The following is a 24,396-nucleotide window of genomic DNA, read 5'->3' as shown; positions in this document are numbered from 1 at the left end:
TCTCGAGATACATGATTCTCTTGAGATACACTTTTTATGAGAAAGTGCAATCATGCATTCCCAGGCATACAGATCTACCCGCATTACCATTGCTCAATACTAATTGTTCATTGTGATCTAAAGCCCAACAATATTCTTCTTGATGAAGACTTAAATGCCCATGTGGGTGGCTTTGGAGCGGCGAATTCCCTTCTTGAACTTCTAATAGCTTCAGTAAAGATTTTACTAGCTCGATTACACTAAAGGGATCCATTGGGTAGGGGTGTCAATGGGTCGGTTCCTATGATATTTGAAACCATAACCTTTATATTTTATCGGTTCCAGTTCCGATTTTAAAATAAGTGGAATTAGAACCAAAACCATAAAAAATCACAGGTACCCGTCGGTTCCGATTCTCAATAATTGAATGAGAAAAATTATTTCAAAATCATTATAATAAAAAATTTCTTCTAAAAATTAACATATTATCTGTAAAGTATCAACTTAAGAATAATTTGTTCCACAAAAATGATGATTTCATGACTTTTATTTTCAAATATTAAAATGTATTTCCTTTACAAGTAATAAATTTAAAAAGAAATGACTCATCTTAAACTCAAATATTTAATTTATATGAAATTTGAAAAATTTTATATCATATATGTTAATTTTAAAATATAGGATTACCTTGAATCATATATAATGTAAAAATAAATGACAAACTAAATCAATTCCAGTTACCCACGGGTACCCATCGAATAGAACGTAATGGTTATGGTTCCAATCGGTTCGGTTCCATATTAGACCCAACTCTAATCAGTTCCAATAAAAAGGGAATCAGAACCGGGGTTTTCGATTTCAATTCTGGTTCGGTAATGGGTAAATGGGTATGTTGCATGTCATTTAGTTATGATTAGGTTCACTTTGCAAATATTGAATCCAAGGAAAATTGAAGTATAGGTAAAAGATTCAAACTATCTATAACATTTAAGTACACCAACAACAAAACTTCCCCTGCAGTGGTCCCAAAATCTCTTGCTTTCTATAACATTTTAGTATAGAGAAAAACAATCTCTTTACGAAGATATTCACCTTCGTGCATTTTAGCGCACAAATCCTTCGCCTATTAAAATGGCCCCAAAATCTTTTGCTAGTTGCCCAACCATGATTTAAGTGTTTGTCTTGTGCACCAAAATCATTGATTGGAATACAGTAAGAGCAGAGCAAGACAAGTAGAATCACGGGTGGACAGCAGATGTTAATTCAAAGTTCAAGTTCTGGCACACCCAAGAAAGTGTAATCTGGATCACTGGATCCTAATGATGGAATGTACTCTGATCCTCTAACATGAACGCTAAAGCAAGCTGCAATAACAGAACAAAATGAAAAGAACTGCATGAACAAACTTTCATGAGAGATGTAATTCTGATGAGGCAAAAAAAACTAAATAAATAAAATTGAATCACCAACTCTTTGAAGTGATTTTCATGGAATTTCCTACTGTATCTTAAACATCTTGAAGTATTATGAGATTTCAAAAATACAGAATTTCAGAAGAAATTTATTGGGCAAAAAAATGTAGTAATCTTGGAAATAATGAGTGAGTGTTCACAAAAGTTCATAATTTGCTTACACAGCTAGCAACATACTTATTGTCAAAAAATGATTGAAAATTAGCTAACAACGAACTTGAATTTGTATTCTCAATCATGCACTTTAAACTCCCCTTACAATGAATTCCATTTTGAAAATATCTGAAGAGCAAGTAAACTGGCTGGAGGGACCCTTTGACGATGAGGAAGATTTTTTTTTAGGAGAATAGTTTTGAAGGTGACAAATTGTAGGAGCCAAACGTTTAGTTTTTGGGCCTATTTAAACTTGTGGGGAAATGATTAGAGATGTTTTATGGAAGTAATCCAACAGCATATTTGTGATTCTCTAAAAACAGAGTCAAGACTTTCATACTAAACGCTTGCTAGGGAGTACTAACAAGATTCTTCAGTAAGATGTTAGCCTTGAGAATTCGACTAGTACTTCATACACATATTTCATCCATATGAAGATCTCTTGTTAGAGATAGGCAGAAATTGGATGCGATATTGATTGTCAATGGATAAATTGATTCAAAGATTTGATTGAAAAAAAATAAGGATCTTATATGCAAAATTGATATGACAAAAAATTTGATATGTGAACTGAGGATTTCTAGGTTACTACTTGGGGAGGATGGTATTTTGGGTCGAGGTCAAGAAGATGGATTCTGAAATGTGCATCATCTACCTCTCCCATTTATCAATTTTCCTATTTATTATTCCCCATTTTCATCATCTACCTAGTTATTTGTTGACGTCATAAACAGTTGTGTTTCTCGAGGGTTCTCTGTTGCTTTGGGACGATGTCAAGGTGAGTATCAACGTGGGAAGAAGCAATTTTTTGGGGATTTGTGTTGTAGATGAAATTGATGCTCTTGCAGGACTTTTGGGTTGTGGGACATTGTTCTGCTATATTGTGCCTAGGTTTCCCTTAAAGGGCTTCATATAGGTTTCACATTATTTGTGATCTTGTCAATGGATGATTCAAAAAGAGACTAGTCTCATGGAAGTGGTGTTACCTCTTCAAAGGAGAGTAAAGGTTGTTCTGATCCTGATACAGTATCTAGCATCCCCGCATAATGTCTTAGTTTGTTATCCATGTGCATTATTTAAGAAAAAACATTAGAGACCTATTGTGGAATGATGCGGCAGACACCCACAAATAACATTTGGTGGAGTGGAAGATAGTCTTAAATGGGGTGGGTTGGGTGTTAGAAAACTTAAGCCTATGAATTTGGCCCTCTTGGCATTTGGCTTTAGAGATTCAAATAAAAATCTCGGAAAAAGAACATTGAGGCAAAGTATAGATGTAGAAACCTAAGTTGGGATAGTAGTACAGTTTGTTTTATATCTATAATTGTAGTGTTTAGAAAGGCATCCAAAACGAGCACATAAAAATTTGTGCAAGGGATATAACTCAATGAAGGCAACGGTAACAAGGTATTTTGGGAGGATTGTTGGTAAAACTCATCCTTATTCTCCAGTCCATGGTCCTTAAGAATAGAATTCAAGGAGGATTCAGAGGTATATTATGAATAAAAAAATTTATAACATTTTGTTGGCAATAATACCTTTTCGATATTTGGGAAACATGCATTCATGCTATATTTTTAATTTGACGCCAAGATGAATGGGAACACCATACCATTTTCTATTTTCACCACGCTTTGGAGCATTGTCTCCATTTTTTTCTTCATCTCAGAGTTGTCATCCATATGTGGGACAAGAAGGGTGAGCTCTCTATAGATATCTCGTACGAACCTGCATATCGTCTCAGCATATTTAAGTTCTCCATCTGATATTCTACCTATGGCTAGTCTCATCAGCTCTCCTGTCAAATCCGCAAGCTACAAAAAAAGAGTAGTCAAGCAACTTACTTTACACAAGTGTACAGAAAAGATATGTACAATAAACTAAAAACATTATATAAATCAATATTGAATACCTCTCTTGAGTACTGGGATGGGTACAGACATGTTTGGGTAGCTTAGCAGTATTTTTGGACTTGTTGAAATGAGACTGATTTTCCCAAACTTGGTCTAGTCCTATTAGCAATGGAGGCGAATCCAGCGACTCTTATAAATGGTTGGGGATACACAGTCATCCAGCACAATGAGGCTGAAAAATCTGTAGCATACCAGTAGCAAGCTACAACTACTCCTACATGTCAGGTTGTTAGACTTTGGCCCCCAGATTAGGGGGACTCCATTCAAATTTGAATTGGCAATAGATACTGTTAGAATTTATATTATTGTAAAAAGGGCATACTAGTCTTTTGACCAAATTTAATATAAATAGGGAGAGAGGAGGCCTCTCTCCAGAATCTCTTCTCCTCTATTTTTCTTCTCCATTAACCTAGATTTCTACATGGTATTAGAGCAAAAGTACGCTCAACACTGGTATTTTTCTTCTTTTCTTATTCTTCCTTCAAATTTTTTTTTATTTATTTTCACTTGGTTTGTATCTTGCTGTGAACAAAACCCTATATTCTAGGGTTTATTGGTGATTGCTTCAAACCTAAATGTATATGTAAGGTTTGGTTGAAGGTTTGTTAGTATTGGTTTGAAGTTTCAATGTGATTGGAGCTAGTTCAAAGTTTAGAGGTCGAAACCCTAATTTTTGGGTTTTTGATTTTCTTCACAACCGCGCGCATCTAAGCATCCCCACTCAAACCGCACCACTCATGGAGTTATTCTCTTTCATCCTCCACCTTTATTTTTTTTATTTAATGCTTCGCTAAATTCTCAATTTTTTTTCGAGTCTCGACTTTAACGAATTGTGGTTTGTGAGTTGAACTTATTTCTTATGGCATTTACTACTTCTGGTGAGGGTAAACAATCATGGGATGGTACTGGTGTCTATGTGACAGCAGTTAAACTGAATGGGGCCAATTATCTTCATTAGTCATTCTCCTGATGATTGTGTTAACCGCGAAGAAGAAACTGAAACATATTAGCTCTGTTCTTCCATCCACAGATGATAAATCTTATGAAGACTAGGTGAGTGAAGATGCTTTGGTTATGAGTTGACTTTTGGCTAGTATGGAGCTAATGATCAATGCCAACATGGTATTGTTATCTTCAGCTAAAGTTGTCTGGGATTCTGTAAAGGAGATGTATTCTAATGAACGTAATGTCTCCAGAATTTATGAGATATGGGAATCTATCTTTACCCTAAAGCAGAACGAGAGAAGCATGTTAGTGACTATTATAACACTCTTCGGGGACTCTGAGAAGAGTTAGCTAAGTATCAACCGCTCACTACCAGTTTAGAAGCACAAAAAAAAAAAAAACGTGAATAATTTTATAATATAAAATTTATGTCTGGGTTGGATGTTGATTTTGAACCTATAAATGGTCAAATATTGGCTTGCAAAACTTTACCTACAACTGCCAATGCCTTTTCTCGAGTCGTACGGGCTGACCTACCTCATTTGTGGCTTCAAGTTCATCATCTACAACTAGTAAAGATTCCTCATCTCTCACCACAAGTAACCCCATGGTGGTGGTAGAGGACATGGTAATCCTAGTGGTGGTGGTGGTGGTGGTGGTAGAGGTCGTAATGATCATAATGGTGGTAGAGGCACTAACAATAATATAAAGTGCACATATAGTGGTTTCAGTGATCATACTAAGGATTTTTGCTAAGACAAGTAGGGTAAGCCTACTTGGGCCAATCAAGCTACTAAAGAGTTTCAGCAGACTGGAAAGTCTACTATTCTATATGTGTCGGTTCAACATGGAGTATCTGCTGGCACACAATCTCAGGGAGATCTAATTGCCCAGATGGCTCAACTTCTGAGAGTTTTTCTGCGTCATCTAGTACATCCAATATAGCCATGCTTGCCAACACAGGTAATTCTGCTCTTGTGGTTGCCTAGTCACCATCTACCTAGGTGATTGACTCAAGAGTTAGTGACCATATGTCTAGTAAATTATCTCTCTTTTCCCAGTTTCGTTCTCCTAAGTCTAATATTTTCCTTGCTGGTGGCTCTACTAGACCTGTTTCTGGAGTAGGAACCATCCATCCCACTCCATCTATATCACTATCATCTAACTTGTATGTACCTGATTTTCCTTTTAGTTTGTTATCTGCGAGTCAGCTTACTAAATCCCTTAATTATTCTATGACATTTCTTCCATCTTGTGTTATCCAGGACCTCAAGACGAAGAGGACGATGTTTGGGGCAAGAAACTAGTGGTCCATATTACCTAGATATGGGAAAGGTTAAATCGACCTTGAGCACATATGTCTCCCCACTACAGTAGCATTATCGTTTGGGTCATCCATCTTTAGTTAAGTTGCGTCAATTGTTTGCTAATTTTAAGCAATTACCAAGTCTTGAATGTGAGGCTTGCCAATTGGGCAAGCATCACCGTAGTACTTTTCTTTGATGTAGTCCATTTGGACATTTGAGGACCTTCAAGAATAAAAAGTATTTCTAATTTCTCTTACTTTCTTATCTTTGTGGACGATTTCTTTCGCATGATGGGTTATTTTTATTAAAGGACAAATTTGAATTTCATCATGTTCTTACTACATTTTACAATGAAATTCAAGTTCAGTTTGGTACACCAATAAAAAAAATTTGTGACAGATCTCTTGAATGTATGCAGACTCCAATTCAAAAATTTTGTTCAACCCATGACATTGTTCATCAAACCTTGTGTGCTCATACATCCCAACAAAATGGGGTGGCCGATCGCAAGCATCGCCATTTATTGGACGTTGCCCGCATTCTTATGTTTAACATGAATGTGCCAAAAATTTATTGGTGTAATGCTATCCTCACTGCTTGTTTCCTAATTAACTGTATGCCATCTACTATTCTTGAGGGTCAAACACGATTTTTTGAGTTATATCCTTCCGGTCAGCCCTTTCATCTTCCATTGCGTGTGTTTGGTTGTATGTCCAATTTGGAACCAGGTCGAGATAAGTTGGCTCATCAGGGCTATCAAGTGTGTATTTGTTGGCTATTCTCACACTCAGAAGGGGTATCAATGCTTCCAAAACATTGTCAGTTCTATCTGAGTGCAGATGTCACTTTCTTTGAGTTAACACCTTTCTTTTCTGAAGGGGAAATTTTTTGAGTTAGATTTGATCTCTTTGAGTCGAGGGAAGTTTCTTCAATCTACTCCTATTCCAATTATTCCTTCATTTATAAATGATGTTTCGGCTTCGTTGTAGGTTTATCGGCAAAATAATATGAGAAAAGCAACACCATGGATACCAACCTCACATCCAACGTCTTCTAGTCTTGAGGCTCCAAGACCAGTTGATTGAGAATGCATTAAACATCCTATAAGTAATGATGTGTCCCTTCATCATATCTCATCCACGATGAAGTCCTTTGCCTTGTCTTTGTCCTCTATTTCTATTCCTCCCTCTCATATAGATGAATTAACATCACCTAGTTGGAAGTTGGCTATGGATGATGAGATGAGGGCATTACAAGACAGTCAGACATGGGAGCTTGCATCTTTACCTCTTGATAAGAGAACAATAGGATGTAAATTACGCCATCAAATATCTCCCAGATAGGTCAGTTGAAAGGCTAAAGGCAAGGTTAGTATCTAAAGGTTACACTCAGACTTATGGACTTGATTACATGAAGACTTTTTCCCCAGTAGCTCCCCTCAACTCAGTTAGGATACTATTATCTATGGCTACATGTTGTGATTAGCCTCTTTATCAATTAGATATCAAAAATGCATTTCTTCTTGGAGATCTGCAAGAAGTTTATATGGACCAACCCCCAAGATATGTAGTTCCTAGGAAGTCAGAATTGGTATGCAGACCAAAGAAGTCCATTTATAGACTAAAGTAACCTCCTAGAGCTTGGTTTTACAAGTTCAACTCTGTGGTGTTGGATTATGATTTTCAGAGATCATCTTCTAATCACTCAGTCTTCATTTAGAAGTCGGTATCATGGGATTATAGTGCTTATTGTGTATGTTGACGACATAATCATTTATGGTAGCAACTCTATTGGGATAGCTGAGTTAAAAACTCATCTTGAGAAGCATTTTCATACTATGGATTTTGGGGTCCTTCAGTATTTCTTGGGTATTGAGGTTGCCAGATCTAAATCTGGGATTAATTTCTCTCAGAGAAAATATGTGCTGGATTTGTTGTTTGAGACTGATATGCTTGGTTCAAAGCCTATGGATAATCCTATGGACAGTTCTATCAAGCTCAATGGTGAACAGGGAGAACTATTTTATGACCCTAGAAGATATAGAAGCTTAGTTCGTAAGCTCATTTATCTCGCAATGACTAGACCATATATTACCTTTGCAGTAGGTATTGTGAGCCAGTTTATGCATGTTCCACGCCAACCACACTAGGATGCTTTGATCAAGATTCTAAGATATCTCAAGAATGCACCAGGCATTGGGCTATTGTACAAACCATCTAAAGAATTGACAATTACAGGTTTTACAGACGTAGATTGGGCTAGTAGTCGCACTGACAAGAGATCTACCTCGGGGTACTATACCTTTGTAGGAGGTAATTTATTTACTTGGAGGAGTAAGAAGCAGACCGTAATAGCTTGTTCTAGTACTAAAGTTGAGTATAGCGCTATGACTCATACTACAACTGAAATGGTATGGGTTAGGTCATTACTTCAAGTGATGGGGTTATTTGTGCCTACACCTATGCATATGTTCTGTGATAACCAAGTTGCTATCTTGATCTCTAGTAATCCAGTGCTTCATGAGAGGACTAAGCATATTGAAGTTGATTGTCATTTCATTAGAGACTTGCTTATGAGGAATCGAAGTTCTACTCTGTACTTAAGGTCGGATAGTCAGATTGGTGATATCTTCACCAAGGCATTGTCTAAGGGATTATTTTATAAGTTTTGGAACAAGCTAGGTATGTTTGATTTGTATGCTTCAGCTTGAGAGGGAGTGATAGAATTTATATTATTGTAAAAAGAGCATATTTGTCTTTTGACCAAATTTAATATAAATAGGGAGAGATGAGGCCTCTCTCTAGAATCTCTTCTCTATTTTTCTTCTTCTCCATTAACCTAGATTTCTACAGGTACAAATGGAAATGATTTGAAAAAACACTCCTGGAAATGACTAATAGGTAGGATTTTATTTTTTAGTCGGGATCTGTAGACTCATGAAAAGTGAACTCATATGTTCACACACAATCTCAAACATGCAGATATGAGATCCAACGGTTGGGATAAAATATGTATCCCGAGTATATATTACAAATCTCTAAGATATATCTCAACCGTTGGATCTCACATATACATGGTTGAGATTGTGTGTGAACATAGAAGTTCACCTTCATAAGTTTACAGATCCAGCAGCTTTTGTGAAGTGAACTTCAAGTTAAAACCAAGTTTCAGAGAAAAAATACTCTCTTTATGGGAGGTGAGGGCATTTCCCCTTTTTTTGGGTACGTCACATTTCTTTATCAAGGCTGATAAATGAGATGCAAGAATGAGAAACTGAAATACTTTGAATTTCATTTTCATTTTAAGCTCTTCTAATAGTGTTTGCAAATTTGTGGGGAAAAAAGGGAGCAGCCTCGATTTCAAATTTTTTATTTTTATTTTTTGTCCATTTCTGACAAGTAACAAATGTTTCGTCCAAGGATAGTATTTATGATCTTAGCAAAACTTAACCGTAAGATTGGATAAACATAACCAGCAACTATAGAATTGAATGGACTGTTGGTATCATTTCTCAACCATCCAAAGAAAGTGATCAATTGGATGGATAGGATCATTTGACCAGTTTGAAGATTCTCTATGAGAGGTTTCCTATTACAAACTACAAAATACAGGGACCTACCACCTGGGCATGTGCACTAGAGATTCTAGTCTACCCATCAGGTATCTTTGATTTCCTCCTCTTAAAGACACTTTTAAAATATAAATATAAAAAATATCTAGAGATTACCCCCAAGAGATAGTCAAGAACATTAATTTGCAAGGGCTCGAGAGAAGGATCACTCAATGGTACCAAACTAGCATTTATCTCAGCAAGCTTCAAGAGTGTCCCACTCGTACAGAATTTACAGAGCGTCGCGGCTTCAACATACTCTTGTATCTGCAATGACCCAAAAAGGGAATTGGTATTAATAACACAATAACTGCATTTTCAAAGTTTTAAGTATTCTAACAAGTGAGAGGATTCAAAGATTCAACCCCAAAACAATATGCTCGTCTAAGCTTCCAAAAATCAGTCCCTTGCAACTCTTTTACTAGACGGGAAATATATTGATCAGTCACGGCTGCTAGATCCTTCTCTGCCTTCTCCAAAACTTCTTCTCTATTGTGTTTACTGATCCTGTCGAGTCAGAGAGGAGAGAATCATTCGTATCATTTAGCATTAAGAGTCTATAGTTAAGTTATATTTCTAAAGGAAATCTAGAAAACAAAAACATTAGAGAAAGAAGTAAATAGTGAGGTGGGAAGCTCCCTCACATTTTACCATGTAAGTCTTGCTTCCTTTCTCTTCAATAAATTATATTTATCGATTAAAAAATGTATATGTTGGCAACATAATTTGTTATAGGCAAAGATGATCATTTGGTTACCTGTGCACTTGAAATATGACCTTTTTGCTGTTAATGGTAATATCACGGCTAGCTTTTACTACCCTCTCCCTCTTGTCATTCTACAACATATACATCAAAAACATATTTTAAATACAAACATAAATAACAAAATGATACAAGAATGGTCACGCTTTGAACTATAATGTCATCAGCACATAGAAACGATGTTATAAAAGTAAGGTTTCAGTATATTGCTACATGGTCTTTGTGCTAGCAATCTCAATTGGCATTACTACACCAAGAAGATGAAATAAAACTGGAACTCAAATTACATTTGGAAAGATAGAGTCATAAGGATATACTTAACTTTTCCTTGCTCACCAAAATGTTCTATTTAACAGATCGGAAATTATATACATTATCATGAGGGCATGATCTCCCCACTTGAGAGAACAGGTGTTCGAAATCATGCATTCATGCGGGGTATGATCTCGTCTCTTTGGTCCCTTGCATGTTGATCAAAGGGATATCGACCAATGTAAAGTCAAAGCTAATGAATTCAGTAACCTTCATTGAATAGTTAAGGCTTTGAGAATCTATAATTGACAGCCCCGACTTCCATGTATTCGGATGGCGCCCAGAGATGTGGAAAAGACTGCTTTCCGTACACCAATAGGAAATTTCTTCTTCACTATGATGCCGTTTGGACTTAAAAATGGGGGGGCAACATATCAGCACACCATGACAACCATCTTTCATGATATGCTACATTCGGACTTGGAAGACTATGTTGACAACATAGTCGAGAAGAGTAGAGACCGTGAAAAGCATATGGACACTCTACGAAAAGTCTTCGAACAATGTCGGAAGTTTAGGTTGCGAATGAACCCTCGCAAATGTAACTTCAGGGCGTTTTTTAGGCTTTGTGGTTCATAAACATGGGGTCGAAGTTGATCCCGATAAAGCCACTGCCATCGCAAGTATGAGCCCACCTCGTACACTGGATATGTTGAAGAGTTTCTTGGACAAAATCTCGTCTATCAGGAGGTTCATCCCCGGCTTAGCTCAACTAGTCTCACTTTTTTCGACACTGCTAAAGAAGGGAGCTCATTTTGAATGGAATAGAGCACACTAACACTCGTTCGATAAGATAAAGAAACTAATGGGAGCCACCCAAACCATGATGGCGCCGATACCCCAAAAACTATTGCTAATATACATAGCAGCAACGCATAAAGCCGTCGTGGCCTTGTTGGCTCAAGAGGATGAAATGGGTCATGAGAGGCTAGTCTACTACATCAGTCAAGCATTGCGGGGTGCGGAGCTTCGATACTCGAAGATTGAAAGGATGTGCCTTGCTCTGGTATACGCTTCACAGAAATGCAGGCATTACTTGTTAGTCAATGAAGTCCAAGTAGTGATGAAAGTTGACCCTATCAAGTATCTTTTATCATGGCCCGCCCCAACAGGACAGACGGCAAAGTGGTTACTCCGTTTAATTGAATTCGACATCAAATGCATCACGCCTCGAGCCATCAAAGGGCAAGCAGTTGCGGACCTTTTGGCTATCTTTCCGAGAACAGACATCTGTCCTATTAATGAAGATATATGTAGCCTTGGCTAATAAACAACCTAGATGGACAATGTATTTTGATGGATCTTCAACGACGAAAAGGAAGAGGGGGGGGGGGGGGGGGGGGGGGGGGGTGGTCAGTCTTGTTTTTGAAGGCTCAGACAAGTTAATGGTCTCTTTGGCATTCAAATTGGATTTTATATGCAACAATGTGGCAGAATATGAGGCGTTCTTACTTGGACTCGCCTTGTTAAAACAAATGGGCATTAAGAATCTAGATATCAAAGGAGATTCCAGCTTTTTGGTGAATCAAATGAATGGGACATTCGCTTTAAAGGAACTACGGTTGGCGTCTTACTGGACGAGGGCGCAACATCTATTGTAGTACTACGAAGACTCTACTATCACACATATGGGACGAAATTCCAGCAAGCACGCTGATGCTTTGGCAACGCTGGCTTCAAAGTTGAAATTCGAGGGGGAAATCAAGGATGTTTGAGTTGTCAAGAGGACAGTACCCTACTCATGGGATTGCATTGAAACGAAAAGTGAAGTGAACAAAAGCGATTGGCACAAAGGGTTGATCGAGTTACTTAAGACAAGTGATGCAAGTCACAGGGAAGTGACCTTAAAAAAGAAAAGTGATTACTTGATTTATGACAACGTGCTCTATTTTCGTAGGGTTGATGACACCTTGGCCCGTTGTGTAGGAAGATGAGAAGCACAACAGATCTTAAAAGATGTGCACGACCAAGTATGCAGCCACACTTTGGACATCCCAATGTATCAAAGAACTCAACGTCAAGGTTATTTTTGGCCAGAAATAGCTCAAGAATCACAAGCTTTACAAGCGGCATGTCCAAGCTGCCAAAGCCCTCCACATCATGGAGAACGAGCTGAACGAGCATAAGATGGGGAAGTCGCCCCCTTTTTTCTGTCAAAATTAACACGTTAAGCTAAATTCAGTACGAATTTAACAACAAAGAAATATTACCGTAGAAAGCAATACATACCTTATGCTGTAGAAGCACATTCAAGGGGATGCCATCCTCAACATCCGAAAATTGGGTTGCTATGCTAGGGTAAAGGTCGGCATCAGGAATTAGGATCTGGCCAACAGTGTCCACAACGGTCTCTGTATAACCCATATTACAAATTTGGGACACAGCAACTAGGCAAGTCGGAATGTCCCTTAAATTCGGCAAGGGAGCGAAAGACTTAATTGTGTTAAAATCATAGTAAGAGGTAGCTAAGTCAGCCATACATATTGCTGCCTTCAAAATCTCATTATCACTTGCACTTGTAGACAAAGGGGACTTGTTTCTCCTCCTAGGGATTCGAGACTTCGCTTTTTTGTCGACATAGGGCGTTGATCAAATGTAGAATAGTGTTGATAAGGTCTTTTGATTATTGAATTACAAGTGTTCGTTACAAAGACTCCAAGGTCCTACTAAGCTTTTCAAAAAAAGCTTATCGTACACAGTCGTGCAGACCTTGTTGCGTACAAAGCAAGGTGAAGACAAAATATGAAGAAAGATCTAGAGCAATTGCAGAGGTGAAGGTCCAACCCCTTCAATGGCAGCTTCGTACTCTTTTTATAGTGAAAGGAAAAAGGTTTCTCCTTATTCAACCGTTCTAACATAGTAGTTGCGAGTTATCACTGTCACGTTTGAGGTAAGGTCATGTCCTGACATGGCAACTGTGACCTATCTCTTTCAAGTCCGAGGTAAATTCGTACTCCTGTCCATGTTAGAGGCCTACAAGCGACAGTCATGTTGGCCTCTATGGCATGTCAATTATCTATGTAGCCTTATAGAATCTAGCGCCTTCTCCTTATAGGTGACCCTATGAAGGTACCATAATCAAGGTGTCAAGGCAGCCTCCCTTCTTTCATGCTACCAGATTCAAAGCCCTCAGAGGTGACACGTGACGACTTTGCTAGTGCCATGTGGCAGTCACAACAGTGACACCTGATCATTCCATTACGCATGTCTACACTAACTACTCCAAAAGATGTAGATTTGAGGTGATTAAAGGTCCTTATGCTAAGGGTTCTGATTTTGCAACTATTGTAGTGATCATGCAACAAAGGTGAGCCAATGGGCACCCGCAACATGGAGTCCATGATGATTAGCTTTTAATGAACTCTTACTTGTCTGTCCCTTATAGTTTTTTATGTGAACGTACGACGTGAGTCACACAGAGGAGAGGACTAGCCGATCTTTCTAGCCGTGATAAAACTACTTCTCTCATTGAAGTGAGGTTCTTTTGGCTAAGGATGAGGAAAGACATTGACTAATTGATGAAATGATTTTAGATTTGGCAGAAAAAATATGGAAGGAAAGCAAAATGCGGGGTTGTGATCTCCTTCGCTTATAGTAGAGAAACCATGAGAGGATATTATAATGGATTTTATATTTGGCTCACCCTCCACATGCCTATATTCGTCCAACCGTCAAAGGCTTCTAAGACTATACAAGGAGCATTCATATGTTTGGGTACCAAAACTACCATCCAATTTTTTTCCATTGCCAAGTCTTAGTAGGATAAAGAAGTCACTTTGGTTTATTAACAAATATTTATTCAAAGTTCTACACACTCCGATGTATTCATCCATATAAAAAGAATGTGAAAAAAAAAAGGAGTCAACTTTCATTTGCCAAAAATCCAAAATTTGCACTATCAAGAAATGCCCAAGAGGAATAAATCTTTTTTTTTTAAAGCAAATATATGTTGAATTTAGTTCATGTTGTGTGACCTAACATTTATGTGTCTCAAATTGATCACCAAGTGAGTTATTACATTTGAGTCGTCCGCCCATCCTAATTAGGGAAAAACATTCAAAGTACCCAAAGGACACTTTGAATTATGGTTTTAAAAATTGTCGAAAACCGAGATGACTGACCACTTGGGGGATATTCAATGTGTGTCATCATCCTTCACATTGACTCATCTAAGATCCGATACGACCTATCCACTATTTGATCAGCCAAATCATAAAAATTGGACCGAGCTAACAGGGTTTTTTTGTATTTTTTCACTAAAATAATTAATTTATTACATAATTAAAAAAATATGACCTTATCACCAACGATCTTTTGACCCACCTTATTTATTTTTTTTTTTTTATAGATAAAGATAAGTTTATTGAAAAAGAGAACGAGGGGGTCGAGATGACCAACCCAAGAAACAAAGAGAAGCAACAAGAAAAAAAAAACAAAGAAGAAAAAAAAACAACACACAAATGATGAGAAACTCTCACATCAACGAACAAACCCTATCCCATCATCTTACAATAAAAGCTTTAAAGAAAACCCCCTTAAATTCCTTATGAGTTTGCTCCAAGAGTACAAGAGCTCCAAAATAGACAAAACTAAACCTTCCGTTGAAAAACCTTTCCCCTCAAAGATGTATCAATTACGCTCTGTCCAAATACCCCAACAAATAGCAAAAGGAGTTAAGAACCAAAAAATCTGTTTTGAAGCCAAGAATGAAGCTCCCCATGTCAACCACAATTCCAGTGCCGACTTGATTGAGCAAGGAAAGCAGCCCACTACCCCAAATAAAGACAAAAAATGTGACCACATGTGATGTGCCACTTGGCAATGAATGAATAAGTGATCCACCGATTCTGCCTAGATTCTACATATACAACATTGGTTTGGTGAAATAAAACCTCTTCTGATCAACTGATCTAATGTTGCCAGTCTCCCTAGAACCGCCATCCAAATGAAGACCGAAATCTAGGAAGGTATTTTACCGCCCCAAACAAATGCATGAGGGAAACTCTCTGTGCTACTTGGAGCAATGCTGGCATACATGGATTTAACCGTGAAGTTCCCATCCCGAGTTCCAACCCACACTCTCTTGTCTTCTGAGGAATTCTATGTGTAGTTATTCTCCACCCTAAGAATCAGTCTTCCAAGTCTATCCACCTCCCAATCATTAAAAGTTCTTCTAAACCCAAAATCCCAGCTAAGCGTGTCATTTTCGAACCTCTTGAATGCAAATACAACTAGATTCTTTTTCAGGGATAAATCAAAAAGATCTGGAAAAGAGTCCTTGAGAGGACTATTCCCACACCACCAGTCTTCCCAGAACCTTACCTTGGTCCCGCTCCCAACTTTACATTTAAATCTGCTCTTGAATGCCGTTAATCTTCTTAGGATGCCTTTCCATACTCCGCACCCCAACGCACCTCTCACCGGGCCACTCTCCCAACCATTTTCTTTAACTCCATATTTGTTGTCGGGCCACCCTAGCGCACCTTATTTTATAAAAATATTTATAATTATTTGCATATAAATACATAAACAATTCTAAACTAAGTTAAATGGTTTACCAAACCTAGTCCAGGACAGTATGACTAATTCAAACAAATCTCATATGAAGAACAAAACCCAATAATTGGAGAAAACGAAATTGCTTTATTACTTTTCTCCCTATCTCCAAACGAATTTACAATGGTATTTATAAAATAACAAAAAACAAAAACTTAGTTCTATTCTAACTGACGTAATTACTATAAATAGTAATAAAATTTATAGTAAGTCTAAAAATAGTAAAATTCTAATTACTTCTTAATTGGATTAAGAATCCTAAATATGTTAAAACTCATTTCAGCTAAAAATTCAAAATCACTACCGAATTAAAGTTATTAGCAGTTAAAGATTCTATAAATAGAAAGTCCAACTTTGACTGTGATTTCGAAGGGGTAAACAATGTTGAAACGCTTTCGTAGGTTACGCTCACTCTAAATAGTGGAATGAACACTTGGGCATTCGGTCGTGTAGTCCTCTTTCCAACGCCTTTGGAATCGTCGAATTCCGAATTTGTATGACAAAATTATGCCCCATTTACTATAAGCTATCTATGTAAATCCTCCTGGATCATGGTTCCCCTCTTTTAGGGGACTTAGCTCCTGTTAAATCTAAAACTGTACATGAGGAACATTTTGGTCCCCTATCTCGATTGTACCATTTAGACTGGCTAGGTATTTGTCCTGTCTTGCAAATACGAAAAGAGTCATACTTACATCGTCGTGTCTTTGTCACCTTTTTGAGAATGCAGTCCTCCTTCAAAAGGTCTTCATGGTCAATCCATAGATCATCAATGGATGGGAGACGAGTGTCTTTGTCAGAGTCATCATCAAGGAGTGACGATTCAAATAATTTCAAGTATTCAACATTGATGACTGAATACATGATCCAGGAGGATTTACATAGATAGTATATAGTAAATTGGACATAACTTTGTCATACAGACTCAGAATTTGACGATTCCAAAGACGTTGGAAAAAGTACTCAAACGACTACGCGACCGAATGTTGAGGCGCTCATTCCACTATGTAGAGTGAGCATAACGTACGAAAGTGTTTCGACATCGTTTACCCCTCCGAAATCACAGTCAAAGTTGGACTTCCTATTTATAGAATCTTTGATTGCTAATAACTCTAATTCGATCGTAATTCTAAACTTGTAGCAAAAGAGAATTTTAATGTAATTAGGATTCTTAATCCAATTAGGAAACAATTAGAATTTTTTTATTTTTAGACTTACTATAAATAGTATTACTATTTATAGTAAGTACGTCAATTAGAATAAAACTAGATTTTTGTTCTTTCTTCTTTTATAAATATCATTGTAACTCCGTTTGAAGATAAGGAGAAAAGTAATATAGCAATTTTGTTTTCTCTAATTATTGGGATTTGTTCTTCATATGAGATTTATTTGATAACCCGGAATGGCCCATAATAAATAGGCTTGAGTTTCTTACCTTCACCGTGCAACCGCTCCTTGCCAAGACACAACCAAACAAGATCGTCCTCTTTGACTATACATGAAACTCGGTGCTTGGCATGACGAGCCTTGTACTTTTACTGAGACCTACGCAATTGTGCTTCAACTTCTCTATGAATCTTACTGATCATCTTTAAAAATTTCTTAGCTCTAGCATGATCCTCTTTTTCCTTTCCACCCAATTGTTTGTCACTTATAGTGAATGCCATGTCAAAAGGACTTTGAGGCAAATATCCCAAACACACTTCAAAAGGCGACTTCCATATAGAACTATGCACTGCCCTATTAAAAGCAAATTGTATGTATGGGAGACTGTCATCCCAAGTCTTCAGATGCTTGAAATTATAGCCTGCAATAGATGCACAATGGTCTGGTTGACAACTTCAGTTTATCCATCGATTTGCGGATGGAAAATTGTACTCTGTTTCAATCGGGTATCCATCATTCCCCATAAAGACCACCAAAAATGTCCAAGAAACCGACTGTCCCTATCAGAGATAATCGATGTGGGAAGTCCAAAATGATTCCAAACATGTTGAAGAACAACTTGATCGCCCCCTCTCCTGTAATAGTCTTCTTACACGGAATAAGAATAATCATCTTCCTGAATCTATCTACAACCACATATAGATAATCATGTCTAGACTTGGTTTTAGGTAATCCACCCAAAAAATCCATGGAAATACTCTCCCAAGGTCGATTAGGTATTGGTAATGGTAGATTCAATCCTACCTTTCTATCGAAAGGCTTCAAGGTGTTGCACAATACACAACCTTGGATAAAACGAGAAACATTGAACTACATCTTCGGCCAGTGGACATAACACCGAAGATTGAGCAAAGTCTTATCGACCCCAAAGTATCCTACCACTCTAGAAGTATAAGCCTCATGAATCCACTGCACTTGATTCCCATCTTTCGGAATACACAAAAGTGTTCCCTTGTACATCAACCCATCATTTAGCTGAAACTCACTAGTTTGCCCTTGTAGTCGCTTTTGATAATTATAAACAAAATCAACATCTGTGTCATACCCTTTTGTGAATTTGAAAATAACCATAAGTTTAATTTGCATTGCCACCAGTAATGCGGAATTTACTAAAGTAGGAGGTCTAGAGAACATGTCTGCCAACTTACTGGTCACTCCCTTTTTGTATTTGATGGTGATGTTGAATTCTTGCAAGTATGACATCCACTTCATGTGAGGAGCTTGCTGTAACTTGGACTTTGTAAACAAAAAACTAAAGAGGTTTATGATCAGAATGAACCATGACTTCGTTCCTAAGTAAGTAAACTCTCCAATGCTTCATGGACTGGTGCAATGCATAGAGCTCCTTGTCATAAGTTGGATAGAATCAACCCACTAAACATTTCTGAATGATAAGCCACCGGTCTTCCATCCTATATCAGATAGCTCCCAGTGCATAATTAGAAGCATCTGCTTCAATCTCAAAAGGCCTCTGCAGGTTTGGTAAAGCTAGCACTGGTGCCTCAGATATCTTCCGTTTGAGCAACTGAAAAGTATCCCCGTGCTTCTTGTTCCACTCGAATTTTTTATTGGCATTTGTTAGAGAATGCAAAGGTGCTGCAATCTTTGAAAAATGGATTTGCGCAAATACTGACATGCGCCCATAAAATTCCAAACCTCTGTTATCAAATGGGGTGTGGGCCATTTAGAGATGATCTGTACTTTCTCATAATCTACTTTCAACTCTCTTGTGCCAACTTTGTATCCCAGATACATTAGTTCCTATTTCCCAAACTTGCACTTTTTCTCGTTCAAATATAACTGACTTCTTCATAGGGCCTCCAAAACTTTTGCTATATGTCGTAGATAATCATGCCATGTTTTGCTAAAAATTAGAATATCATCTAAATACACAATAACAAAATCATCGATAAATGGTCAGAGTACCTTATTCATTAGTTGCATGAAAGTGGCTGGAGTGTTACATAATCCAAATGGCCTAACCAACCACTCGAAAAGGCCTTGCTTGGTCTTAAAGGCAGTCTTCCAATTACCTTCTCCTCAAATTCTAACTTGGTGATTGCCAAATTTAAGGTCCAACTTTGTAAAGTAATGAGCTCCTTGAAGCTGATCTAACAGATCATCGATCCTTGGTAGCAGATATCGATTCTTGATGGTTATTTTGTTTAGTGCTCGAAAATTGATACACATCCGCCAACCGCCATCCTTCTTCAGTACTAGTAACATTGGTGAACCAAAAGGTGACCAATGGGCTTGAAAACTCCTTGCTCAAGAAGTTCTTGGATTTGCCTCTTTATCTTTTCAGATTCCTAGATCGATGTACGATACAAACCCAAATTTTGTAAAAGAGAGTCCTCGACCAACTGGATATCATGTTCTACATCCCTTGAAGGTGGCAACCCTTTGATGTCTTGAAATAAGTCTGTATATTCTTACTATAACTTCTCAATCTCGATTTGTTGTTTAGGAGACAAAGACATAGCAGATAATGTCACAATTACCACATTCTGTTCTTGACGATGTATCATCAACAATACGAATTTCCTGCATGCATTAACCATCCTCTTGACTTGGGTTGTTGTCAACAGAGTCTCTGTAGTCTATTCCTTGCAGGCACTAATATGGAATTCCTTCCCATTTTTGACAAACCTATATTTGTAAAGACATCGGTAATAGATTGCATCTTTGTCCCATAAGTATGGACTTCCCAAGATTACCTGACACCCATCCAATGGTACTACCTCACATGTTACCTCATCAATATATCTTTTAGTGATTGCGAACTTGAAGATGCACTATTTAGTGATCTTCATCTCCACGTCTTTCTGAATCCACCCCAAAGGGTATGGTCGAGGATGAAGTGTAGTCTCCAACCCCAACTTTTGTACTACAGATTCTGAAATTAAGTTTTTCTGACTACTCGGTTCTACGATAGCCATTACCACACTTTGCTTCACCTGAATTCTTACATTAAACAATTCTTCTCAATTATCGTGTCTAAGGACTTATTTGGTCTAGTCATAAGAGCGAGTTTAGTATCTATAGTCTATACCTCTAGGATCTCTTCTACATGTTGCATGGCCAAGGCTATTATCTTCCTGTCCTTCTTCCCCTCTTATTTTTTCCATTCTTTGGTCGTAATTCGGGGTGAAGTACCCAACACTTATCCTTCACATGCCCATTGAGTTCATAATGGTCAAAATAGTTCTATTTGGAGGACGATCCCTCCTTCCTCTAATCCCCATTTTTGCCATCCTTCCAATAAGACTTATTCCCCTGTTTTGGCTTGCAATCCTTCTTATCAGATTTTTCATTTCTCGCCTCAATGGTGATGGCCTTCACTACAGCATCTTCAATTGTCTCTACAGTGAACAACTTCAATTTTTTTCGTATATACTCCGCGAGATCCCCAGTATACTTCATGAAGACTACATGGTCATCGACATCCACATCTAGAACTAAAGCGTGATTGTCAAATTTTGTAGTATTCTCTTCTACAAACTGCCCAATCTTCTACCTAAGGTGCTGACACTTATACCAACATTCATCCTCATAACTTATGGGGTAGAGTTGTTCGCAACATACTTTTAAATTTTTTCCATGTGAATTTTACCACATCGTGGTATTTTCAGTACGATTTTCACCATGTGAGAGCATGACTTGACAGTTTCAAACTTGCAAAATTGACCTTTTATGTACTAGAATACTTATTTAAAGCATAATAGGTTTCTAGTCGATCAATCCATCCATCCAATTTATCGGCATCAATCGTCCCATCATAAATAGGAAAATCAATTTTAAAGTCAATTTTTGGAGTTTTCGTGGGATCCTTACTAGTATCTTTGGAGTCGTTTGCAGTATCAGAGGCATCATCATCTCTATCGCTATCTTCTAGTTCTGGCTCTTTTGTTTTCAGAGTGTTTTTCCATGAGATTTTGTTGGTCGACGAGCCTTTTACTATCTTTTCCAAACAGCTTGGTAAGGTTTTCAACTTGCTTTTCTAGCTTGTCAAATCTATCGTTATCGTCTTTCTCTATGTTGCCTAACATCTCCCCCAAACTCGTCTTCGAACTTGGTTTCCTGTGAACTTGCAACGGAGTAGTGAGTTTTTCACCATATTGTTTGTGTTAGTCACCCGTTGAGACCATGAACCACCCTCACCTTCTGAATCTGGATTAGCTCTAAGACCACTTAATTCAAACAAATCTCATAGGAAGAACAAAACCCAATAATTGGAGAAAATGAAATTACTTTATTATTTTTCTCCCTATTTCCAAACGAAGTTACAATGGTATTTATAAAAGAAGAAAAAAACAAAAACTTAATTTTATTCTAATTGACGTACTTGTTAGTTTTATAATAAGTCTAATAATAGTAAAGTTCTAATTGGTTCCTAATTGGATTAAGAATTCTAAATAATTTAAAACTCTTTTCTGCCACAAGTTCAAAATCACGATTGAATTAGAGTTATTCGCATTCAAGCTCAACTTTAACTATGATTTCAGAAGGATAAATGATGTCGAAACGAGCGCTAGGGCAGTAGGTCATGTAGCCTTCTAAATCCTCTTTACAAGGCCTTTGGAATCGTTGAATTCCGAGTCCATATAACAAAGTTATGCCCAATTTACTATAGACTATCTATGTAGATCCTCATGGATCAATGACTCGGACGAGCCAACTCAGTATTGACGGGGAGAGGGAGAGGAGAGCGAGACGAAATACCAAGTTTTAAAAATCATGCTCAGAATTGGATTTTAAGTTTGGTGAAGGAATTAGGGTTTCATACTTCTCAATGAATCAAAAAAGGAAGAAAAAGAGTTGGGCAAGCTCACAAGTTGATTGAGGTACTCTGTGTATTTCTCGAAACCCATTTTCATGGAGGAATCTGTGGTTATTTTCCTCGGCTTCTTTGCCGAGCTTAAAACCGAAGTCTCTGCAACTGTGGACACACACACACAGTATCAGATCGTAATGAAGAAATGATGAAACACAAACACAAACACACACACATACACACAAACACAGAGAGAGAGAGAGAGATTACATTGATGGAGACGATGGGATTTGGACGCCATTAAACAGAATCTCTGCAAAGTAGAAGAGTATAAGAACATCTGTCTGTAAGGCCCAAGAGCAGAACATCTGCTTGATTAATGGTGAAAATGAAGAAGTTTTGAAAACCGAACCAGTGGTTGGACCGGAATGATATCAAATTGGTTGGACCATAGTTGAACCTGGTTCAATTTATATGTGACTTTTCCACAAATTATCTTCTCTTGGGGTCTATTTAGAGCTTCAACTTGAGAGGGTTGTTTGGGTAAACCCAGGCTCAACCCACAACCCATGTTGTAGAAACCTTAACCCAACCATAGGCCTAATCTCACTGACCCAAACTGGCAAGCTCAACCTGAACTTGATCTTTTAAAATTGGGCCGATTTAGAATTAGGTAATTTTGGGCGATTTGGTTGGATTGGACTCGTTGAATAACCCTAATTTCATTTTGATTCGCGAATGAATTTATATTTAAAAAAAAAAAAAATACAATATCAAAAATATAATCACTAATAAATAAAATAGTTTATAACCTTCAAATTCATCATGGAGTGAATATTTAAATAAATCGTACTAAACTAAAGTCGATGTTAATAATATCCAATGTATGTCTGCAAGTGATAATAATACGATGGAATAAAAAAGTTAAATAAAATTATATAATTAATATACAAACAATTATATATTAGAATGTAGTATCGAGTTGAGTAGGATTGCCCGAACCCTCAATCTAAATTGAGGTTGAGTTGAGATATTTTAACCTAGGCTCAACTCATCTTCTATATAACTCAGCCCAGGCTTGCCCATCAATCGGGTTGAACCTAGGTTGACTTCGCCCAAGCCGCCTAGGTTGCAGCTCTAGAAGACATACATTTAGAGAGTTGTTATTGGCACCCCAACTTTTTTACTTATTAAATTCCAATTTCTTTTCTTTCTTTTTTGATGGCGGGGTTCTGAACCTGTGTGCTCGTCTAGCAAGGCAAGGCAACTAGCCACTTATCGTCCAAATCTCCCAAGTACATGCAATACCCTATAAATCACACATACCAGAAAAGCAAGGATAAATCCATGTGATTTTTCAATGAAGGGGTTTGAACTCAAGACCTTTCTTTTTTTAACGGAAGCTTTGGTCATTGCACCCAACACTCAATGATTAATTTTTTTAAATTATTTATTACACCCTAAGTAAAGATTTAAACACACCATTCATTCATTCATTACAAAAGTTCAGTTCAAATTATTACATGAACATTAGAAAGGGTTATTATACATTCTAACATCGAGGGTTGTTTGTAGTTAGTATTAGGCTCTTATAAAATGTAAAATCTATCGAATAAAAATTTATACACGCACAGTTTCTATTGGCACTGCAACTTTTACTTAATTCTCAACGATTAATTTATGTTTCTTATTTTAATTGTGGTGTAATAAGTAAAAGCTGAGGTTTCAATAACAAATTCCCACTTTTAATATCGATATTTTGTCTCATTTACATCATGACCGATGTCAAGATGTCTCATATCTGAATTCTGAAGCATAATGAAGAAGAAGAAAAATCAGTCCCAAAAAAAAAAAATATATATATATATATATATATATATATAGAAGAATGTCTTAATGGCTCATCTCATCTCGTTCACGCACAAAACTGATATGACTTGGGTGAGTCATCTCGGTCTCCGACTACTTTTTAAATTATGTTTGATGTTGGTAATTGACAAGTAGGTACAAATTAAACATGAAAATTGGCACAAACAGAAAATATCATTGTCGATAGCAAATTTCACGATCTACGTCTAGATGTACAAAACAAGATAACAAACAAACAATTTTATCTGTCACATCCCGAATTTTTGACACATAGAATGAATCGTGAACCGTTAACTT

General features: G+C 37.3%; 1 protein-coding gene across 1 annotated transcript; it reads right to left on the bottom strand.

Annotated features, from left to right (window-relative positions):
* Positions 1-897: 897 nt before the first annotated feature.
* Positions 898-22,658, bottom strand: LOC147384240 (Translin family protein). The gene is made up of 7 exons (XM_086425126.1): positions 22,501-22,658; positions 22,289-22,395; positions 10,137-10,216; positions 9,745-9,886; positions 9,497-9,646; positions 3,217-3,418; positions 898-1,343 (listed from the first exon to the last, which is right to left on the bottom strand). The coding sequence occupies exons 1-7, from the start codon at positions 22,568-22,570 to the stop codon at positions 1,243-1,245; spliced, it is 852 nt and encodes a 283-aa protein (XP_086281252.1). The 5' UTR covers positions 22,571-22,658; the 3' UTR covers positions 898-1,242.
* Positions 22,659-24,396: the final 1,738 nt, after the last annotated feature.

Source organism: Akebia trifoliata, chromosome 15, assembly GCF_017979445.1.
Source record: "Akebia trifoliata isolate Shusen 1 chromosome 15, ASM1797944v1, whole genome shotgun sequence".
Taxonomy (NCBI): domain Eukaryota; kingdom Viridiplantae; phylum Streptophyta; class Magnoliopsida; order Ranunculales; family Lardizabalaceae; genus Akebia; species Akebia trifoliata.
This window is presented reverse-complemented; position numbering and strand designations above follow the sequence as displayed.

Bases quoted from the DNA above. Each gene is read 5' to 3' on its own strand.
- LOC147384240 (XM_086425126.1), bottom strand. From the start codon at position 22,570: ATGTTCTTATACTCTTCTACTTTGCAGAGATTCTGTTTAATGGCGTCC. The intron at 22,396-22,500 runs GTAATCTCTCTC...GTGTGTCCACAG, and splicing joins ATCCCATCGTCTCCATCAAT to TTGCAGAGACTTCGGTTTTA. The intron at 10,217-22,288 runs GTGAGCTTGCCC...TATATGTTGTAG, and splicing joins CAGAGTACCTCAATCAACTT to AATGACAAGAGGGAGAGGGT.